Source organism: Vespa velutina, chromosome 2 (assembly GCF_912470025.1).
Source record: "Vespa velutina chromosome 2, iVesVel2.1, whole genome shotgun sequence".
Lineage (NCBI taxonomy): Eukaryota > Metazoa > Arthropoda > Insecta > Hymenoptera > Vespidae > Vespa > Vespa velutina.
The window spans coordinates 19135697-19156434 of record NC_062189.1 but is presented as its reverse complement, the minus strand read 5'-3'; the positions used below and the strand labels follow the sequence as shown (position 1 = coordinate 19156434).

The following is a 20738-nucleotide window of genomic DNA, read 5'->3' as shown; positions in this document are numbered from 1 at the left end:
TACTTACGTACCTACACATATATATATACATATACTTAAGTAGAAAGTGCCGATGTGAATTTTTGTACTCTTTTTTGCCATTCGCAGAGTCGAAAGATATTCCGGGTAAAGTGTTTTCCTTTGAAAAGAACGTGTCGTTAGTACTCAATGTATAGCGTTGACGAGGACTCATGTCATCCAAAATAGATGCCTACATGCACATATGTATACATGGGTATACATATGTTATGTCATATTCTTGACGACTACTACGTAGCAATCACGTCTCCGTCTCACCTTCATTATCGCCGAGAGAGATGCATCCCGGGGTGCATCTATTCATCGTGTATGCGTAATTAGAAAAGCGTTGACGAGATTAGACTGTACTTCCGTGCTTTTTTTTTTTCTTTTATCTCTTTTTTTATTTTTTTTTTTGTTTTCTTTTTCTTCCTCATAGCAATCACGTCACGTGATTATGAAACTTCGTCCATCCCCATGACACATCTCGAAGTCAAAATCCATAGAAAAATAGACGTAAAATTTTAACGAAACATAATTCCAATTTAATCGTAATCAATTGCAAAATGGCGATTGAAAATGAATTCAATGGAGGCTAGTTTGATCCTTTCACTCGGTCTTCAGAATAATGTGGATTATCGCGATAACGAATAATTTCAAATATTCGGCACCTTTTTTTCGATGCTCGTTTGAACGTTGAATGAAGGCTACCTCAAAAAAAAGAAAAAAAAAAAGAAGATTCTCCGACAGGTGTTCGACGTTACCTTTTTTTGTCGGAACAATTATACGAGGTAACGAAGTCGATAAATATATATATATATATAGCGAAAGAGAAGAGAGCTAGCTCGGTTCTTCTTATACGTCGTTGTCTCGTCGGCGCTGGAATATGTAAATTTTATAGATACCCTTGAAGAAATAACGGCGAGGTATGCTATTATTTATTTTGATATAGCTTCTCCTGGTGCTGTTGCTACTGCTGTTGCTGTTGTTGCTAACGCTGGTGTCTCATTATATGGAATAGATGAAAAAAAATTATTCGCGAGCTATGCAGACAGATTCCTGAGAGTAAACTTGTTATAGCAAGCTATCGAAGGAGTGATGGGCCCACAAGATATAATATTTAACGTTCACATGCTGTTGGATGAAATGTGTCTCTTATATATCGTTCGCATAAAGAAGGGACTATGTCGTATATATATGCTGCTACTGCTGCTTCGTGAAACTCGATAGGGATCACATATGACAGGGATCGTTCGTACATAGTGACCTTATAAGTGTTCTCTAAGTGGCATTTGTGAAACCATTATGTCATTCTCTTTTACATACACATCGTCAAATTTGTCGTAATAACGACAACAATACTTTGTTCGTAAATGTTTAGCAATAAGAAAAGGAATATTGATAAAAATCTATTTAGAATTTTTAAAGATCATTCAATGATATCGGGTAGACTCGACACAAGATGATATTGCCTATTTATATATTATATTTGTTATTATTTAAATCTTATCGTATCTTATTGTATCGAGAAGATAAAAAAAACAAAATGATTTACTTTTATGTTACAGACTAAAACGGATGCCGATGTCATAAGAATGATGTCTTACATCCTGATCATTGCCGGTGCCCTCACGTTCATCGTTAGCTTTTTAGGATATTGCGGAGCAATGTTCGAATCTAGATGTCTCCTCTGTGTCGTAAGTCCGTAATACATAATTAAGATTGAAATTATACGTATTACATTCTATATTTAGATAATTCGTTAAGAATGCCGTATAAGAGAAATATTTTTCTCTGATTGCAGTACGGCGTCCTTCTTTTATTGGTTTTGGTCCTGGAATCTGTGGTGGTTGGCCTTGCGTTTGGACTAAAAGGAGACGTGCGTATATACATATACATATATATATATATATATATATATATATATATATATATATACATATACATATATATATATGTATATATATATGTATGTATATGGAGAACTTCTACGATAGAAAACAGTTATATTTGCTTAAAGCAATTCCAATGTTGGATAGTTTGTAGAGTCGTGAAAGTTCTTTGAAAAGATACGACGCTCTCTATATTGAATATTCCTTTGGTATCTTCTATTTGAATTTCATTGAATCGTATTGAACGTTATTTAATTTTACACGATGTAATAATTTATTACAATTGTATAATGTACGTAGCGACGATTATTAATACCAAGATAACAATGTATAGGCGGAAAAGGGTACACAAAGTTTCCTGAAGTCAACGATCAAGTATTACGCAGCTAGCGTGGATCAAACTGAAACCGTGACAGTCGCGTGGGATGGTATTATGACCCAGGTATTTGTTATATCTTATTTGTATTAGAAAGAGAACGACTATCGTCAAAGATGAATATAATAAATCGCGATCGTTTGCAGCTCCATTGTTGCGGTGTTGAAAGTTATTTGGATTTTCACGAAAGCACAAATTGGACGACGACCAATAAAGTGGTACCGGAATCTTGTTGCATAAAAGAAAACGGCGAACTGAAGGATCGTTCCTGTCCTCTCAATCCTACGTCATCGAATTCTTATTATCAAACGGTAAATGCAATAATGACGCATTGAACAAATGTTGACAATTAGATTTTATCTTTATGAACGAGTAAATGTTAGAAAAGAAATAACGTTCTTTCAGGGTTGTTACAAAGCGATATTAACCGCGATAGAAGAAAACGCCGTAATAGTTATAGGAGTTGCAGCTGGTTTGGCCTTGGTCGAAATTCTGGTTATTATATTGGCCCTATACCTGGCATGTATCTACTGGCGTCCGCAACATGGTAGGCTCGATGTTTAACTTGTATTTTTAATCGTTAGTATTAACGAACTTGATGTTCGTTGAATGACATCGGCCATGCGGAAGTGCAGTTCTATCGATTGCCGGTAAAAAAAAAAAAACGTGATCACTTTAACGCTTTGCAGTTTATCGATGCGTAGAGCCGTCTGGCAAGGAGTAACTTCGGCAGCAGAACGTTAAGCTTTCCTTTTTTTCCTTTGAGGAGCTCATGATTGCCTCCTGTGTATATACATGGCTTTTGTTTCCCATGCGGTGGTAATACAATTCTACCATCGACTACCATCGTATTACATCTTGCATCATTGTGTTGCAATGTGCATCGAATATATTTAATGCAACGACAATTCTCCGACGATTCGCATGACGAGATGTATATTTGCTACATTGTTCATTTCAATGTGGGAGAATATTGAATATGATATATTTCTATCATTATACCTGTATGCCAAATTAATCGCGCGACGTTTTCCATAAAAATCGTTTATGCATTCTCTATGGAATATCCATAAATGATTTCAACAATATTTTTACACGAGTTCTCTCTCTCTCTCTCTCTCTCTCTCTCATATATATATATATATATATATGTGTGTGTGTATGTACATGTATATGTATATGTATATGTATGTATATTATTCACGATAGGCAATATATTCCATACAGTTACTACTCCATTCTATACGTGATATTCGTCGAGAGACTTCTGCGAATTAAAACAATTTATATACATTTTTTCTATAACTCCTTTTGAAGAACATTAGATGCTTTGAGCGCCAACGTAGAGAACCTAGGTATTACGCGATTATTTTATATGTATTTTTTTAAATAAATAATATACTTTTATATATAAAATGTCAAAGAGAAATAATCTTAAATTGATACGTGACCATCCATTTTTGCATGAAACACTTTTACACGATTAAAAAAAAAAAAGAAAAAATAAACATTGCTATTCCTTAAATCTATTTTTATTATACACGTGGGTATAATATGATTAATAAATTGATGCTGCTATATTATTATATTATGCATCATTAACATTTAACAGTTAACAAAATTCCTCTCTAATTTTATATATAGAGTTTAATGCGGTAGTAAACATTTACAGAAAACGAACATTCTTTTAGCTTGCGTAGATGTATCAACAAGACAAGCCTGGTGAGAGAAGTGGTGAGATGGGGGATGTGATGGTTTGGTGAAATTTGGTTTCAAGTAAGAAGTGGTGAAGATATTGATTGAACAATTGACTCCTTTCCATGCCTCTTCTTTAAACAATGTCGAATCTGTTGCCAATTTTCTAATTCTTATATCATTTTTTTTATGTATATTTTTCTTAAGGCATGATATAGCTTTGCTTCATATCTTTGCATGATCATGCTATAATCAACTATACCAAAGTGGTGATAGAGGCCTGATTGCATTGAAAAAATAATTAGACGAATGACTATTTCCTTTGATATGCTTAGTCACATTTAAAATTAATCATATCAATTAAATAATTATGCAATCATGCCTTGGGTTTCAGTTATGGTTCAAATGTAATTTACTATTTTTCATTCGATACGTATTATGTATCTCTTTGATATTTCTTAGCACAAATTACCAAGTAAACTGTATGTATAATATCTAATTAAATAATTTTTATAACAGATAAGTATTATTACAAAGAAAATGACATCTCTTTAATCATGCATATATTTCAAAGTTTACAGTATATTTTATATATTTTATTATTCACGATCTTTTTGTTTAAAGTAAAATATTGTTTTTTATCAGAGATTATATTTAAATATAGCGAATACATATAAATGCTAAACCACGTATTAAATACAATATAGACGATACATGAAAAAAAAAATATATATATATATATATATATATATATTCTTTTTGAAATTATTATTATTATAGTAGGTGATAGTTTTAATTGTATTAAGAAAATAACAAAAGTTACTGCCTATTTTTCTATCTATTAAAATGTTACAAGATAATTCAACCAAAGTGATCAATTTCTCAACCATTCAGATATATCTATTTCAAAAGTGAATATATACTAATATAAAAGTCTAGACTTTTTGTATTGATAATTTGTGCTAGTATATCCGTATTATTTTAACCATATTATATAAATTATATGTATGTATACTATAAAAAGCTATAAATACATAAGGGTATATATATAGAAAAAAAAAAAAAAAGAAATCATAAATTAAATTATTTAAAAAAACGCGCTCTTTGATCTGTAGTAATCTGACGAAAAATTTGTGCGAATTTACATAAAATGATATTCTTTATAATTCAGTTTTCCCAGTTATATTTATGATTTCAATGGCACATTAATGTATTTTATGAAATGGGTATACATACATAAAATTGTAATACTAAGTCAACATAAATCTTTCAAAAAATGCACTTTCTACATACTAATAATAGTTCATACCGCACACTCTAAGCATTTTCGTTTCCAGTGTTAACTTGTTGGTGCTGCTGCTGACGAGGCATTAAGGGCATGGAACTGTTGAGTAGTGCCTCCTAGCATACGCACGTTGAGCCATTAGAAGTCCTGTGCCTTGCTTGCTTGAAACGTTAGGTACTAGCCAGATTTAGGCTAGTCTAAACGTCGGCTGACAGAAATGAATCCTGATTGTAGAATGACCACAGATATTTGTCAAATCATACTTAACAGTGATGTAGGAGATTCATCTTACTATGTTCATTTTTATAATGGCAAATCACAAATGACATCTAGATTTGTTTCATAATACAAAAGAAAAGAAGTAAAAAAACATCATATATATATCTTAGATTTGATAAGTTCTTGTAAATTTTTTTTTAAAATTGTGAAGTACAAAATATTATATCATTTCTTAAGATACTACACATTTACAAAAATTAATGTGTATGTATATATATATATATATTTTTTTTTTCTTTTTCATTAAAAAAAACTCCTATATCACTGTATATTATTATCATTTTATATGTTGTTAATTGTTTAATAATTATTAGTATACAAACATTTAAAATCATTTATCGAGAAGTGTAATATAATAATGTAATCACAGCAATCATTCGTCCTGATGCAGGAAATTATTGGATGATATTGTTTTTCAAAAAGAAAAAAATTTAAGAAAAAAAATAGAAATTAATTTATATGAAGATTTTAAGTGTATGTATCTAAAACGTATAGCCTTTATTATGTTGCTTTGCCTATTTTGAGATTATTTCAAATGTTCATGTATTGAAAAAAAAATGTTTAAGTGTACAGTAGTCAGTTCATCGCATTTAGGCAGGTCTTTTCATTTCATCCATACTAATTTTTCATTTCTAACAATATGAACACGTTTCCAAAAAAAAAAAAAAAAAAAAAAAAAGATAGTAATATGTAAAAATTATTGAAAACATTATAATCTATCTATGTAGTGCTTATATCTTTATACCTCCTGCCAAACTTCCATAAAGAAAAAAAAAATAAATAAATGTACATCTTATCTGAAGGTAAGCACCAAGAGAAGTAAAAAGAAAAGAAATTATAAATACACTTACGTGAAAACAATTTATGATTATTACTATTCACTTTAACTTCAAGAAAAGTATAAACATACTTTGATGTATTTAAAAGTGTGTATGTTTAATTCAGAAGTATTTATATAATTACAAGGCAATGATCTGCATTCAATTAGTGAATAGTAGTACCTGGTAGAAAAATTAGAGAATAGATATATTTGATTGATTTTATTAAACATCTCATTTAATTCTAATACCTTTGACAGAAGCAAGTTACACTAATGTTCTTAGAAAAAGTTTATAAGAACAATATGTGATCTTCCTTTTATACTTAATATTGTAATCTTATATGTAATACATATATATATATATATATATATATATATATATATATATATATATATTATATATTTAACAAAATTACTTGCAAAGAAGCTATTTTGAATTTTTTGATAAAAAATATCGAGTGTAATAGGAGGACCATTTTTATGTCAATAGTATAAATCGTATTATTTACTATACAGGTTTTGTTTTTATAATGTATAGTTGATTTAAATAATTGAAAACACACATTTCTTGCATGTTGTAAACTATAAATATTTTTATTTATTTCTATATATATTTCATTGTATTTGTTCAATCTTTTTATAAGTATGTAAAAAAAAAAATATATATATATATATACATATATATATTACCATTTCGTTATCTTACACGTGAAATATAATAATTTATGGTCTCAGAATAACACTAAATTTTTATCTTTCCTTTTTATATCAAGGAGAGAAATTAAAACTTAATAAGATAAATACTTAAATGAATGTTGGATGTTACATTACTTGATATAGAATTATATATCTACATTTGTCAAATTAAAATAATTATTATTATGTATAAACATCTTTAAAATAATATAAAGAGAGAATCATATAAAATGGAAAACAAATTTCTGCTTATGACAGAATAAAATCATAATATTAATATTTTTGTTAGGCACATTATAATTAATTTGTATTTATATAAATTTTTTAATGTATACCAATTTCTTTATTTTTGTTTAAAAGAGCGTTGAAAAAAAATCTTGATACTATCAGAATAAGGAGAAATATGGTCTAAAAAAAAAAAAAAAAACCTATATACAATGAAATGCATTCAAATTTTTCTATACTGAGACTGATACCTGATATCTAAAACTGTATATATATATTTGAAAAGCAGTAACTGATATAAATGTATTATCATGCGTAATTATATAATAATATCTTATTAATACTATACTGTTATGTGCAATTATAATAAAATGATTGATTTATTAAATAAAACGTTTTTGTATAAAAACAAAAAAAAAAAAAGAAAAGAAAACTGTATACATAATAATAAAATAAAATTTTTATATCATTTATAAATGTGAGATACAAATATTTGGTTGGCCAAAAGAAATTATTGTGTTTTTGAATACAACACGTATGATGTTCTTAATTTTTAACAAATTTACTATTACAGCATTCCATGCAGCATTCCCGTATTCTGCACTCTCGAAATTGGACGAAACATTTAATTAAGGCTATTCATCACCTATGGTTTTATAATTATATACATTAATATTGAAGACATGATTGTTTCAAGTTTTTGAAAAAGTTTCATTTTCTTTGAAAAAAAATCGTCTTAAAAATAATGTTCCTTGAAGAATAATTTATGCATAAAAATTAAGCTTTTTTAGAAATTCGAAAAAGCTATGACCTCGTTTAAACCCTCATCTTTAAAGTGAAATCCTAATCATCAAAATTATTCAAGATGTACTCTTGAATTCGCTGTTGGCCTAAACGCAATTTTCGACATTTTTCGTAAAAAACATTTTGGTACAGTGGCGCCCCTCGAATTTTGCGGCAGAAGAGAAGAAGCTCGTACCATCCACTAATGGTTTACATTTAAGGCTGTTCAATTTTGATAAACAAGATCTCATTTGTAAAGGCGAAGGTTTAATCTAGAAAATACGTTTTCGAATTTCTGAAAAAGCTTTATTTTCTTTAAAAAATGGTCAAGCTGAGAAATGGTATTTTTCGAAAATAATTTATGTACAAATAAAAAGCTTTATCAAAAATTTGGAAAAGATATGTCCTAGATAAAACCTTCGTCTTTGAAATAAGACCTTGTCCATCACAATTGAACGAGAATTACGACTGTTCTCATTATTGGCGTATATGCTGTTTTCGACATTATTACGTAGAAAAGTTTTTCTAATGTACTGTGGCGCCCCTTGAAGATAGCGGCAAAAAAGAAGAAGTTTGTACCCCCATTACTTATTCCCACATCACCCTTCAATAGGGTATGTTTGTTCAGTGAAGTAATAATTACCTGCTTGATTGATATGTAAATAGCTAATGATGAGATTTTCTAAACAATTCTCAACGCAAAAAAATGTGCTTCACGATAATCGCACAAAACAATCTCCGGTAACTTGATCATTCTTTGGACAAATGGTTCTTTGGAAAAAATAAGCAAATTCTTGTCCAATGTCACCAAAATTGTTACGCGCGAAAAAATTAAAATAATTATAATATAGGATTCCAATATTTAAAAATTTCCTTCTCGAAGTAATTGGCATTGTGTAATCAAAACATATTCGGTCCTTTCATTAACTTTAAGTATTGTAGGATCAGTTGTCTTTTGCATTCCGACGTGCAAACATCGACACTCCTTCCTTCTGAACGCGAATATTTAAAAATTAAAACTTAGAATAGTTTTTCAATTATTTAAACAATCTCTAATGGACACGGAGTACAATAAACTAATATTTAAACAATAGTAGATTCGTTTAAACATTTTAAAGCAGAAAACGGTCGAGAAACTTAAAATAATTTTAATATAAAATTCCAAAACTTAAAAATTTTATCTCGGGGTAGTTGGCCTTGTATAATATAAACATAAACGGTCCTTCGATTAACTTTGACAATAACCAAGTTAGTTTCCCTTTGCACTCCGACCAGTGCACATTATCCCTCTCTTTCTAAACGCGAAAACTTAAAAATTCATACTTTCGATATTTCTTTAATTATTTAAACAATCTCTAATGTACACGCAGTACAATAAACTAATATTTAAACAATACTAGATTCGTTTTAACATACTAAAACAGAAAACGATCGAAAAACCTAAAATAATTTTAATATAAAATTCCGAAACATAAAAATTTTATCTCGCGGTTGTTGGCCTTGTACGGCATAAACATAAATGGTCCTTCGATTAACTTTGACAATAACCAAGTTAGTTTCCCTTTGCACTCTGACCAGTGCACATCGACACTCGTTCTTTCTATCCGTGTAAACTTATAAATTAATACTTTCGATAGTTCTTTAATTATTTAAACAATCTCTAATGTACACGCAGTACAATAAACTAATATTTAAACAATAGTAGATTCGTTTAAACATTTTAAAGCGGAAAACGGTCGAGAAACTTAAAATAATTTTAATATTAAATTTCGATACTTCAAAATTTTATCTCGCGGTTGTTGGCCTTGTACGGCATAAACATAAACGGTCCTTCTATTAACTTTGACTATTGCAGGATCAGTTGTCTTTTGCATTCCGACGTACGAACATCGACACTCCTTCCTTCTGAACGCGAATATTTAGAAACTAAAACTTAGGATAGTTTTTCAATTATTTAAACAATCTCTCATGTACACGGAGGACAATAAACAAAATTTAAACAATAATAAATTTGCTTAAACATTGTAAAGCAGGAAACGGCCGAGAAACTTAAAATAATTTTAACATAAAATTCCAAAAGTTAAAAATTTTATCTCGCGGTTGTTGGCCTTCTGCAGCATAAACATAAACGGTCCTTCGATTAACTTTGACAATAACCAAGTTAGTTTCCCTTTGCACTCCGACCAGTGCACATTATCCCTCTCTTTCTAAACGCAAAAACTTAAAAATTCATACTTTCGATAGTTCTTTAATTATTTAAACAATCTCTAATGTACACGGAGTACAATAAACTAATATTTAAACAATAGTACCTTCGTTTAAACAATAAGAAGACGGTAAAGCGAGAGGGGCTAAAAATAATTTTAATATAAAATTTCGATACTTCAAAATTTTATCTCGCGGTAGTTGGCCTTGTACAGCATAAACATATAAGGTCCTCCAATTAACTTTGATAATAACCGAGTAAGTTTCCCTTTGCACTCCGAGCAATGCACATTATCTCTCTCTTTCTAAACGCGAAAACTTAAAAATTAATACTTTCGATAGTTTTTCAATTGTTTAAACAATCCATAATGTACACGGAGTACAATAAACTAATATTTAAACAATACTAGGTTCTTTTAAACATTCTAAAGCAGAAAACGGTCGAGAAACTTAAAATAATTTTAATATAAAATTCCAAACATAAAAATTTTATCTCGCGGTTGTTGGCCTTGTACAATATAAATATAAACGGTCCTTCGATTAACTTTGACAATAACCAAGTTAGTTTCCCTTTGCACTCCGAGCAGTGCACATTATCTCTCTCTTTCTAAACGCGAAAACTTAAAAATTAATACTTTCGATTGTTTTTCAATTATTTAAACAATCTCTAATGTACACGGAGTACAATAAACTAATATTTGAACAATAGTAGATTCGTTTAAACATTTTAAAGAAGAAAACGGTCGAGAAACTTAAAATAATTTTAACATAAAATTCCAAAAGTTAAAAATTTTATCTCGCGGTTGTTGGCCTTGTATGGCATAAACATAAACGGTCCTTCGATTAACTTTGACAATAACCAAGTTAGTTTCCCTTTGCACTCCGACCAGTGCACATTATCCCTCTCTTTCTAAACGCAAAAACTTAAAAATTCATACTTTCTATAGTTCTTTAATTATTTAAACAATCTCTAATGTACACGGAGTACAATAAACTAATATTTAAACAATAGTACCTTCGTTTAAACAATAAGAAGACGGTAAAGCGAGAGGGGCTAAAAATAATTTTAATATAAAATTTCGATACTTCAAAATTTTATCTCGCGGTAGTTGGCCTTGTACAACATAAACATATACGGTCCTCCAATTAACTTTGATAATAACCGAGTAAGTTTCCCTTTGCACTCCGAGCAATGCACATTATCTCTCTCTTTCTAAACGCGAAAACTTAAAAATTAATACTTTCGATAGTTTTTCAATTGTTTAAACAATCTATAATGTACACGGAGTACAATAAACTAATATTTAAACAATACTAGGTTCTTTTAAACATTCTAAAGCAGAAAACGGTCGAGAAACTTAAAATAATTTTAATATAAAATTCCAAACATAAAAATTTTATCTCGCGGTTGTTGGCCTTGTACAATATAAATATAAACGGTCCTTCGATTAACTTTGACAATAACCAAGTTAGTTTCCCTTTGCACTCCGAGCAGTGCACATTATCTCTCTCTTTCTAAACGCGAAAACTTAAAAATTAATACTTTCGATTGTTTTTCAATTATTTAAACAATCTCTAATGTACACGGAGTACAATAAACTAATATTTGAACAATAGTAGATTCGTTTAAACATTTTAAAGAAGAAAACGGTCGAGAAACTTAAAATAATTTTAACATAAAATTCCAAAAGTTAAAAATTTTATCTCGCGGTTGTTGGCCTTGTATGGCATAAACATAAACGGTCCTTCGATTAACTTTGACAATAACCAAGTTAGTTTCCCTTTGCACTCCGACCAGTGCACATTATCCCTCTCTTTCTAAACGCAAAAACTTAAAAATTCATACTTTCTATAGTTCTTTAATTATTTAAACAATCTCTAATGTACACGGAGTACAATAAACTAATATTTAAACAATAGTACCTTCGTTTAAACAATAAGAAGACGGTAAAGCGAGAGGGGCTAAAAATAATTTTAATATAAAATTTCGATACTTCAAAATTTTATCTCGCGGTAGTTGGCCTTGTACAACATAAACATATACGGTCCTCCAATTAACTTTGATAATAACCGAGTAAGTTTCCCTTTGCACTCCGAGCAGTGCACATTATCTCTCTCTTTCTAAACGCGAAAACTTAAAAATTAATACTTTCGATAGTTTTTCAATTGTTTAAACAATCTATAATGTACACGGAGTACAATAAACTAATATTTAAACAATATTAGGTTCGTTTAAACATTCTAAAGCAGAAAACGATAAACCTAAAACGAAAAACCTAAAATAATTTTAATATAAAATTCCAAACATAAAAATTTTATCTCGCAGTAGTTGGCCTTGTACAATATAAATATAAACGGTCCTTCGATTAACTTTGACAATAACCAAGTTAGTTTCCCTTTGCACTCCGACCAGTACACATTATCTCTCTCTTTCTAACCGTGTAAACTTATAAATTATTACTTTCGATAGTTTTTCAATTGTTTAAACAATCTCTAATGTACACGGTGTACAATAAACTAATATTTAAACAATAGTAGATTCGTTTAAACATTTTAAAGCGGAAAACGGTCGAGAAACTTAAAATAATTTTAATATTAAATTTCGATACTTCAAAATTTTATCTCGCGGTTGTTGGCCTTGTACAATATAAACATAAACGGTCCTTTGATTAACTTTGACAATTACCGAGTTAGTTTCCCTTTGCACTCCGACCAGTGCACATCGACACTCGTTCTTTCTATCCGCGTAAACTTATAAATTAATACTTTCGATAATTTTTCAATTATTTAAACAATCTCTAATGTACACGGAGTACAATAAACTAATATTTAAACAATAGTAGATTCGTTTAAACATTTTAAAGAAGAAAACGGTCGAGAAACTTAAAATAATTTTAACATAAAATTCCAAAAGTTAAAAATTTTATCTCGCGGTTGTTGGCCTTGTATGGCATAAACATAAACGGTCCTTCGATTAACTTTGACAATAACCAAGTTAGTTTCCCTTTGCACTCCGACCAGTAAACATCAAGACTCGTTCTTTCTAACCGTGTAAACTTATAAATTATTACTTTCGATAGTTTTTCAATTGTTTAAACAATCTCTAATGTACACGGTGTACAATAAACTAATATTTAAACAATAGTAGATTCGTTTAAACATTTTAAAGCGGAAAACGGTCGAGAAACTTAAAATAATTTCAATATTAAATTTCGATACTTCAAAATTTTATATCGCGGTTGTTGGCCTTGTGCAATATAAACATAAACGGTCCTTCGATTAACTTTGACAATTACCGAGTTAGTTTACCTTTGCACTCCGACCAGTGCACATCGACACTCGTTCTTCTATCCGCGTAAACTTATAAATTAATACTTTCGATAATTTTTCAATTATTTAAACAATCTTTAATAGATACGGAGTACAATTAACTAATATTTAAACAATAGTACATTCATTTAAACATTAAAAAGAAAGAAACTCGCGACAGACATAAAATAATTTTAATATTAAATTTCGATACTTCAAAATTTTATCTCGCGGTTGTTGGCCTTGTACAATATAAACATAAACGGTCCTTTGATTAACTTTGACAATTACCGAGTTAGTTTACCTTTGCACTCCGACCAGTGCACATCGACACTTGTTCTTTCTACACGCGAGACTTATAAATTAATAATTATAAATTAATTTTAAAATAATTTAACAATATAGATATATACAGAGTACAATAAACTAATATTTAAACATTAATATATTTTCTTCTAAACATTACAAAAATCGTAATGCGCGATAAACATAAAATATTAAAAATTTTATTTTCCTTATATTTAAATTTTAAATTGGCATTCTTTTGCGTGATGTCAACAAAATCAAATCTCTGATTGATTTCGACTGTTACTGTATCATTCTTCCTTTGGATTCCGACGAGTAATCATAGAAGCTCTCTCAGAATATCTTTCCTGCATAGTGACAATGAAAACTTAAAGTAAGTATATTTCTATATCATACATTTCTTGTAAAATTTATATAATTTCTTATTATTACAGTGTTACTAATTATTTTGTTTATATTTTTCTGTTTCAGATTTTCCTTGCAATCGCGCGCCTAGTAATGAAGTAATCGAATGTTTTTATCGCTTAAATGAAAATATCGGCAAGTAGAAGCAGTGTTTGTTCGTTCGCGTTTCGCGATTTAAACAACAAATGTTTTTACATAGACTGTGTGCAATGCAGTCGTTAGAGTCAGTGTTTGTTCGCAAAGTGTTTTGCTCTTTTAACAGTCGTACAGACTTTATTTATAAAGGACAGTTGAGTTTCGCGAAGTAAATTCAGTGAACGTTCGTTAATAAATACCTACCGCGAATTAGAATCAGTGCATCACTGAAAAGGATCTCATCCAACTTCAATGTTGACCTATTTCATTTTCAACGACCATCTACGAATCATGGACCATCAATTTCGATGTAAATCGAGTGTTTTGGAGCCATCGCAGAACTTCTTAAGTAGTAAGTGAATTTTTAAGTCCCTCCGATCACTCAATCATGTCGAGGACAAAATAACCGAATCGGCACGAGTGATTGGTTGTAATTAATTAGTAAAAGAGCATTGAGTGACCACGAGTAAATTTTTTCGAAGATTTACTCGTGAATGATTTCTTATTTTTTGATTTATTTATTAGATTAGGATAGGGTCTTCTTGTTCAAACGCGTTTATAATTATTTCAAACTTTGATTATTTTATATGCATTTTTAAATATTTCTTCTCGGGCGGAAATAGTAATAAATAATAATATTCATGAGTTATAATAAAAAATAAACAAGAAGACATTCGCGATGGATAGTTTTCGGATTACAAGCAAAACTGTGCATGATTTTCTTATAATAATTAAAATACTTGCTTGTAAGAAGGAGCGTCTAAGGATTTGCTTCATATTTTTAACTAACTATTAATTAAATATTTAATCAATTTGAATTGATAAAAGAGAAGTCTCAATACAGTTATTGCTTTTGAAAAAGTAAATGTCAAATGGAGTATTTGCTAAAAGACGAAGAGACTTGTAGAATCACAGTCCGTAGACTTAGATTATAAGTTAATGAATTTTTAGCACAGGATTTTCAGCAATTAATATACTAATTCTAATTTCTTTTATGCAGCGAAAAAATAATAATCATTTTATCCAAAAAATAATAATTCTATCCCAACAAAATAAGGTTTATACTTTTCAGATACGTTGTATTAGGGTTTTCTTTCATATCTTAGAATTTGGAATAAAATTTTGTCGTTACAGTTTTAGAGTGATAATCAATTAGGTTGAAGCCCGAAGCAAAGAAGAGGTTATATACCGAAGAGGCCCCCACAACATGTGGCTCAAGAGGGCAACTATTAGACTATTAAGTTATTTTCGAAGGTTCACTAAAAACCTTCGAGAATAACTCTTAGTCGTACTTTAATTTTACCATGTTGTCACTCAAAATGCTCTTTTGGTGATGGGTGTAGGGGTGTAGATTTAAAGAAACTGAAACGAACTAACTTTCTGTAAATAATATTCCCACATTGCCACGCGTACGCGAATAGGATTATTTCATATTTTATGCCTTTTTAATATTAAACTTTTTTTTTTAAAACTTAATTGAATTTATGATTCTAGTTTAATGAAATCAAATTTTACATTAAAGTCGATTGATAAATTTTGCACATTTTTTCTTTTCTAAAGTTCAATTCAATTCATAATTTTATTTTAATAAAATCGAGTTCTATATTAAAATCTTATATCTATGAAATGTACAAGTAATACAATATTTCTTTCAGAGAAAATAATATTTCTTTAGATCAGTATTCAGCATATTTCATTTTTTTTGTTAATTAATCTCTTATTTTTGTTAAGTTTAATTAAATTAAATCCAGATTTTATTGTTCGTATAATTAATTTATATATATACATATTCTTTTCTTTTTCCTTATTTCTTTTCAGCTAGTTCCAGGTCGTGGGCTCGCGAACACGGAAAGGAATAAATAATAAAGAAGATTCTCTTAACATTTAAACAATATACAATACACGTAAATTATAATTAATTAATATTTAAACAATAGGATTTTCTTAGCAACATTATAAATATCATATACATGTATTATCATATATTATCGAATAATAAATATAATAATATTTCTTTCAGAGAGAATAAAATTTCTTTAGGTCAGTTTTGCATATTCTATTTTTTTTTTTGTTAATTAATCTATTATTTTTGTTATGTTTAATTAAATTAAATTCATAATTTTATCATTCATATAATTAATATACATACGTACATATACTTTTTTCTTTCCTTATTTCTTTTCAGCTATTTCCAGGTCGTGGGATCGACAACACGAGAAGGAATAATTAATAAAGAAGATTATCTTAACATTTAAATAATGTACGATGTACGTAAATTATAATTAATTAATATTTAAACAACAGGATATTTTTAACAATGTTATAAAGATCATATACATGTACTACTATATACTATTGATTAATAGATATACTATCGATTTAAAATTGAAACGCAAAGAAAATTCTCTTCACTGTCATTACTATTTATTCTAATTTACTCTCATTAATTATCCTTTATATATTTCGGGTGGGACCCATGGGAGGGGCCCATGGGTGAGGGCTTCTGTGCGGGTTGCTGTCTCAGCATCGTGTGGAGTTGTTTCTCTTTTCTTCTCTTTCTGGGGCTCTTTTTTCGTTCTCCGGCTCTCTTTACATTCTCCGGCACTCTTTTTGTTCTCCGGCTTTCTCTTCTATCTCATATTTTTATTTTTCAATTATGTTTTCAATTATGTTATCAATATGTTATCAAATATGTTATTTTCTTTTAATTGTATTTTCTTAATATTTATTTATGTTTCCTTTTATTTATATTTTTAATTATGTATTCAATTATGTTTTTTATTATGTTTTTAATTATGTTTCTAATTATGTTTTTATTATGTTTCTAATTATGTTTCTAATTATGTTTTAATTATGTTTTAATTATGTTTTTAATATATTTTTATTAATTATGATTTACAGCTTTTGGTAGGATCATAGGATGATGCGAACTGGTGATTCAGTATGGTTTCGAGCTCCTTCTCCTTTCGTTTCTTTCTCTAACTCTCTTATCTATTTATATATATTTATTTTCTATTTTATTTATTTTCTATTTATAATCTATGTATATATTGTGTTTTATTTTATATATTTTTTTTGCTTTCTTTTATTTTCTCCTTAGCTTCTTTTTTTTCAGGATAGATCCATCTGCGACCGGATGATACATCGCATGGCAGGATTCATCATCGATTTCTACGCGCGAATACGGGAAGGATAGGAAGAACACTGACGCGCGTGTCGGCGGGCACAGGCGTGGGTGTTCTCGGGCGCGATTATATTTCGTTTGATTGTTCGTATCGAAAACGCGAATTGTAGAGTAAAGTCAACGTTTTTCTAACACTCGCGTGGGTGTTCGGGCGCGATTAAAGGTCCTAACGTGGACTTCGTTTGATTTTTTGCAAATTTCGATGGGGGTACTTCGCGAATTTCGGCTTAACAGTAGAATCTACGTAGTTATAACACACACGTGAGTGTCGCGACGCGATTAGTCTTTCTAAGGAGTGCGCTTTGTTTGTTCGAAATTCGGAAAGCACGAATTCAGATGTGCTTAATAATCCGTTATGTCTGAAGCGGACGGTGCAAATGGTGGAGCTATCTGTAAGAGGTGTGTTGTAGCTAAGCTATGCATACCCTGTTAGTTAAGAAGCCGGTGCATTGAAGCGGAAAGGTATTGCGGATCGGTATCGCGGAACGCGGATTTTAGAGTAGAGTCACCGTTAGCCCGTGGGTCTCCATATGCAGCAACCTCCACGCGGTGAGACCTGGGTCGGTATTACTTGCATAGTCTAATTGTAAATCTTATAACGCAAGTATTATCGAGCGAATGGCTGCATACTGTATTACTTTTCCAATATTTTTTCAATCTAATTCCAATTAAACATTAACATATTTCCATCTTATATAGCTAATAATTCTTCAAAAGAAGAAATATAACAGAATTAATTGTACAATTATTTCTAACAGAAATGACAAGGAAATTTATCTATCACACTCTTATGTCAGCTGTCATTTCTATTTATTCTTATTTACTGTCATTAATTATCCTTTGTATAACTCGGGTGGGACCCATGGGTGAGGGCCTCTGTGCGGGTTGCTGTCTCAGCATCTTGTCAAGCTGCTTCTCTTTTCTTATCTTTCTGCGGCTTTCTTTTCTATGTCATATTTTTCTTTTTTAATTATGTCATTAATATACTCTTATTAATTATGATTTATAGTCTCGGGTGGGACCCATTGGAGGGGCCAGTGGGTGAGGGCTTCTGTGCGGGCTCCTGTCTCAGGATCGTGTTGAGTTGCTTCTTTTTTCTTCTCTTTCTGGGGCTCTCTTTTCTTTCTCCGGCACTCTTTTTAATCTCATATTTTTCTTATTTAATTATGTTTTAATTATGTTTTAATTATGTTTTATTATGTTTTAATTATGTATTCAATTATGTTTTTTATTATGTTTTTAATTATGTTTCTAATTATGTTTTTATTATGTTTCTAATTATGTTTCTAATTATGTTTTAATTATGTTTTTAATATATTTTTATTAATTATGATTTACAGCTTTTGGTAGGATCATAGGATGATGCAGACTGGTGATTCTGTATGGTGTCGAGCTCCTTCTCTTTTCGTTTCTTTCTCTAACTCTCTTATCTATTTATATATATTTATTTTCTATTTTATTTATTTTCTATTTATAATCTATGTATATATTGTGTTTTATTTTATATATTTTTTTGCTTTTTTTTATTTTCTCCTTAGCTTCTTTTTTTTCAGGATAGATCATCGAGGGATAGATTCATCTGCGACCGGATGATACATCGCATGGCAGGATTCATCATCGATTTCTACGCGCGAATACGGGAAGGATAGGAAGAACACTGACGCGCGTGTCGGCGGACACAGGCGTGGGTGTTCTCGGGCGCGATTATATTTCGTTTGATTGTTCGTATCGAAAACGCGAATTGTAGAGTAGAGTCAACGTTTTTCTAACACTCGCGTGGGTGTTCGGGCGCGATTAAAGGTCCTACCGTGGACTTCGTTTGATTTTTTGCAAATTTCGATGGGGGTACTTCGCGAATTTCGGCTTAACAGTAGAATCTACGTAATTATAACACACACGTGAGTGTCGCGGCGCGATTAGTATTTCTAAGGAGTGCGCTTTGTTTGTTCGAAATTCGGAAAGCACGAATTCAGATGTGCTTAATAATCCGTTATGTCTGAAGCGGACGGTGCAAATGGTGGAGCTATCTGTAAGAGGTGTGTTGTAGCTAAGCTATGCATACCCTGTTAGTTAAGAAGCCGGTGCATTGAAGCGGAAAGGTATTGCGGATCGGTATCGCGGAACGCGGATTTTAGAGTAGAGTCACCGTTAGCCCGTGGGTCTCCATATGCAGCAACCTCCACGCGGTGAGACCTGGGTCGGTATTACTTGCATAGTCTAATTGTAAATCTTATAACGCAAGTATTATCGAGCGAATGGCTGCATACTGTATTACTTTTCCAATATTTTTTCAAACTAATTCCAACTAAACATTAACATATTTCCGTTTTATATAGCTAATAATTCTTCGAAAGAAGAAATATAACAGAATATATTGTACAATATTCTCTTACAGAAACGACAAGGAAATTTATCTATCACACTCTTATGTCAGCTGTCATTTCTATTTATTCTTATTTACTCTCATTAATTATCCTTTGTATATCTCGGGTGGGACCCATGGGTGGGGCCCATGGGTGAGGGCCTCTGTGCGGGTTGCTGTCTCAGCATCGTGTAAAACTTAGCTTTCTTCTCTTTCTGGGACACTCTTTTCTTTTTTTTCCGGCTCTCTTTTCTATATTATATTTTTCGTTTTTAATTGTTTTCAATTTTGTCATTAATATACTCTTATTAATAATGATTTATAGTCTCGGGTGGGACCCATGTGATGGGGCCATGGGTGTGGGCCTCTGTGCGGGTTGCTATCTCAGCATTGTCTAGAGCTGCTTGTATTTTCTTATCTTTTTGTAGCTTTCTTTTCTATCTCATTTTTTTTTTCTTTAATTATGTTTTTAATTATGTTATTAATATGTTATTTATTTTCATTATGTCTTTTCAGATTTTTATTATGTTATTTCTTTTTAATTATGTATTTATGTTTTTAATGATGTTATTAACATGTTATTTCTATTTATTATGTCTTTTCAGATTTTAATTATGTTATTTCTTTTTAATTATGTATTTATGTTTTTAATTATGTTATTAATATGTTCTTATTAATTATGATTAATATGCCTTAGGTTGACCCATGGGATGATGCAGCCTGCTTCTTCAGCATCGTGCAGAGCTGCTTCTTTCTTCGTTTCTTTCTCTAGCTTTCTTATTTA

At 30.2% G+C, this 20738-nt stretch overlaps 1 protein-coding gene across 6 annotated transcripts in view; it reads left to right on the top strand.

The window, feature by feature from the left end:
• The window catches only part of LOC124957776 (tetraspanin-1), a 30617-nt gene extending 25128 nt beyond the window's left edge, over nucleotides 1-5489 (top strand). For 3 of the 6 annotated variants that reach the window (XM_047515079.1, XM_047515076.1, XM_047515077.1), the window contains 6 exons: nucleotides 1566-1694; nucleotides 1802-1876; nucleotides 2224-2331; nucleotides 2412-2576; nucleotides 2671-2812; nucleotides 2955-3681. In XM_047515079.1, the coding sequence (XP_047371035.1) occupies nucleotides 1566-1694; nucleotides 1802-1876; nucleotides 2224-2331; nucleotides 2412-2576; nucleotides 2671-2812; nucleotides 2955-2989 (654 nt within the window). In that variant the 3' untranslated portion in view covers nucleotides 2990-3681. Of the gene's footprint in view, nucleotides 1-1565; nucleotides 1695-1801; nucleotides 1877-2223; nucleotides 2332-2411; nucleotides 2577-2670; nucleotides 2813-2954; nucleotides 3682-3956 lie in introns of those variants that run through there. The other 3 variants (XR_007103734.1, XM_047515078.1, XM_047515075.1) reach the window with 3 other exon arrangements.
• Nucleotides 5490-20738: the final 15249 nt, after the last annotated feature.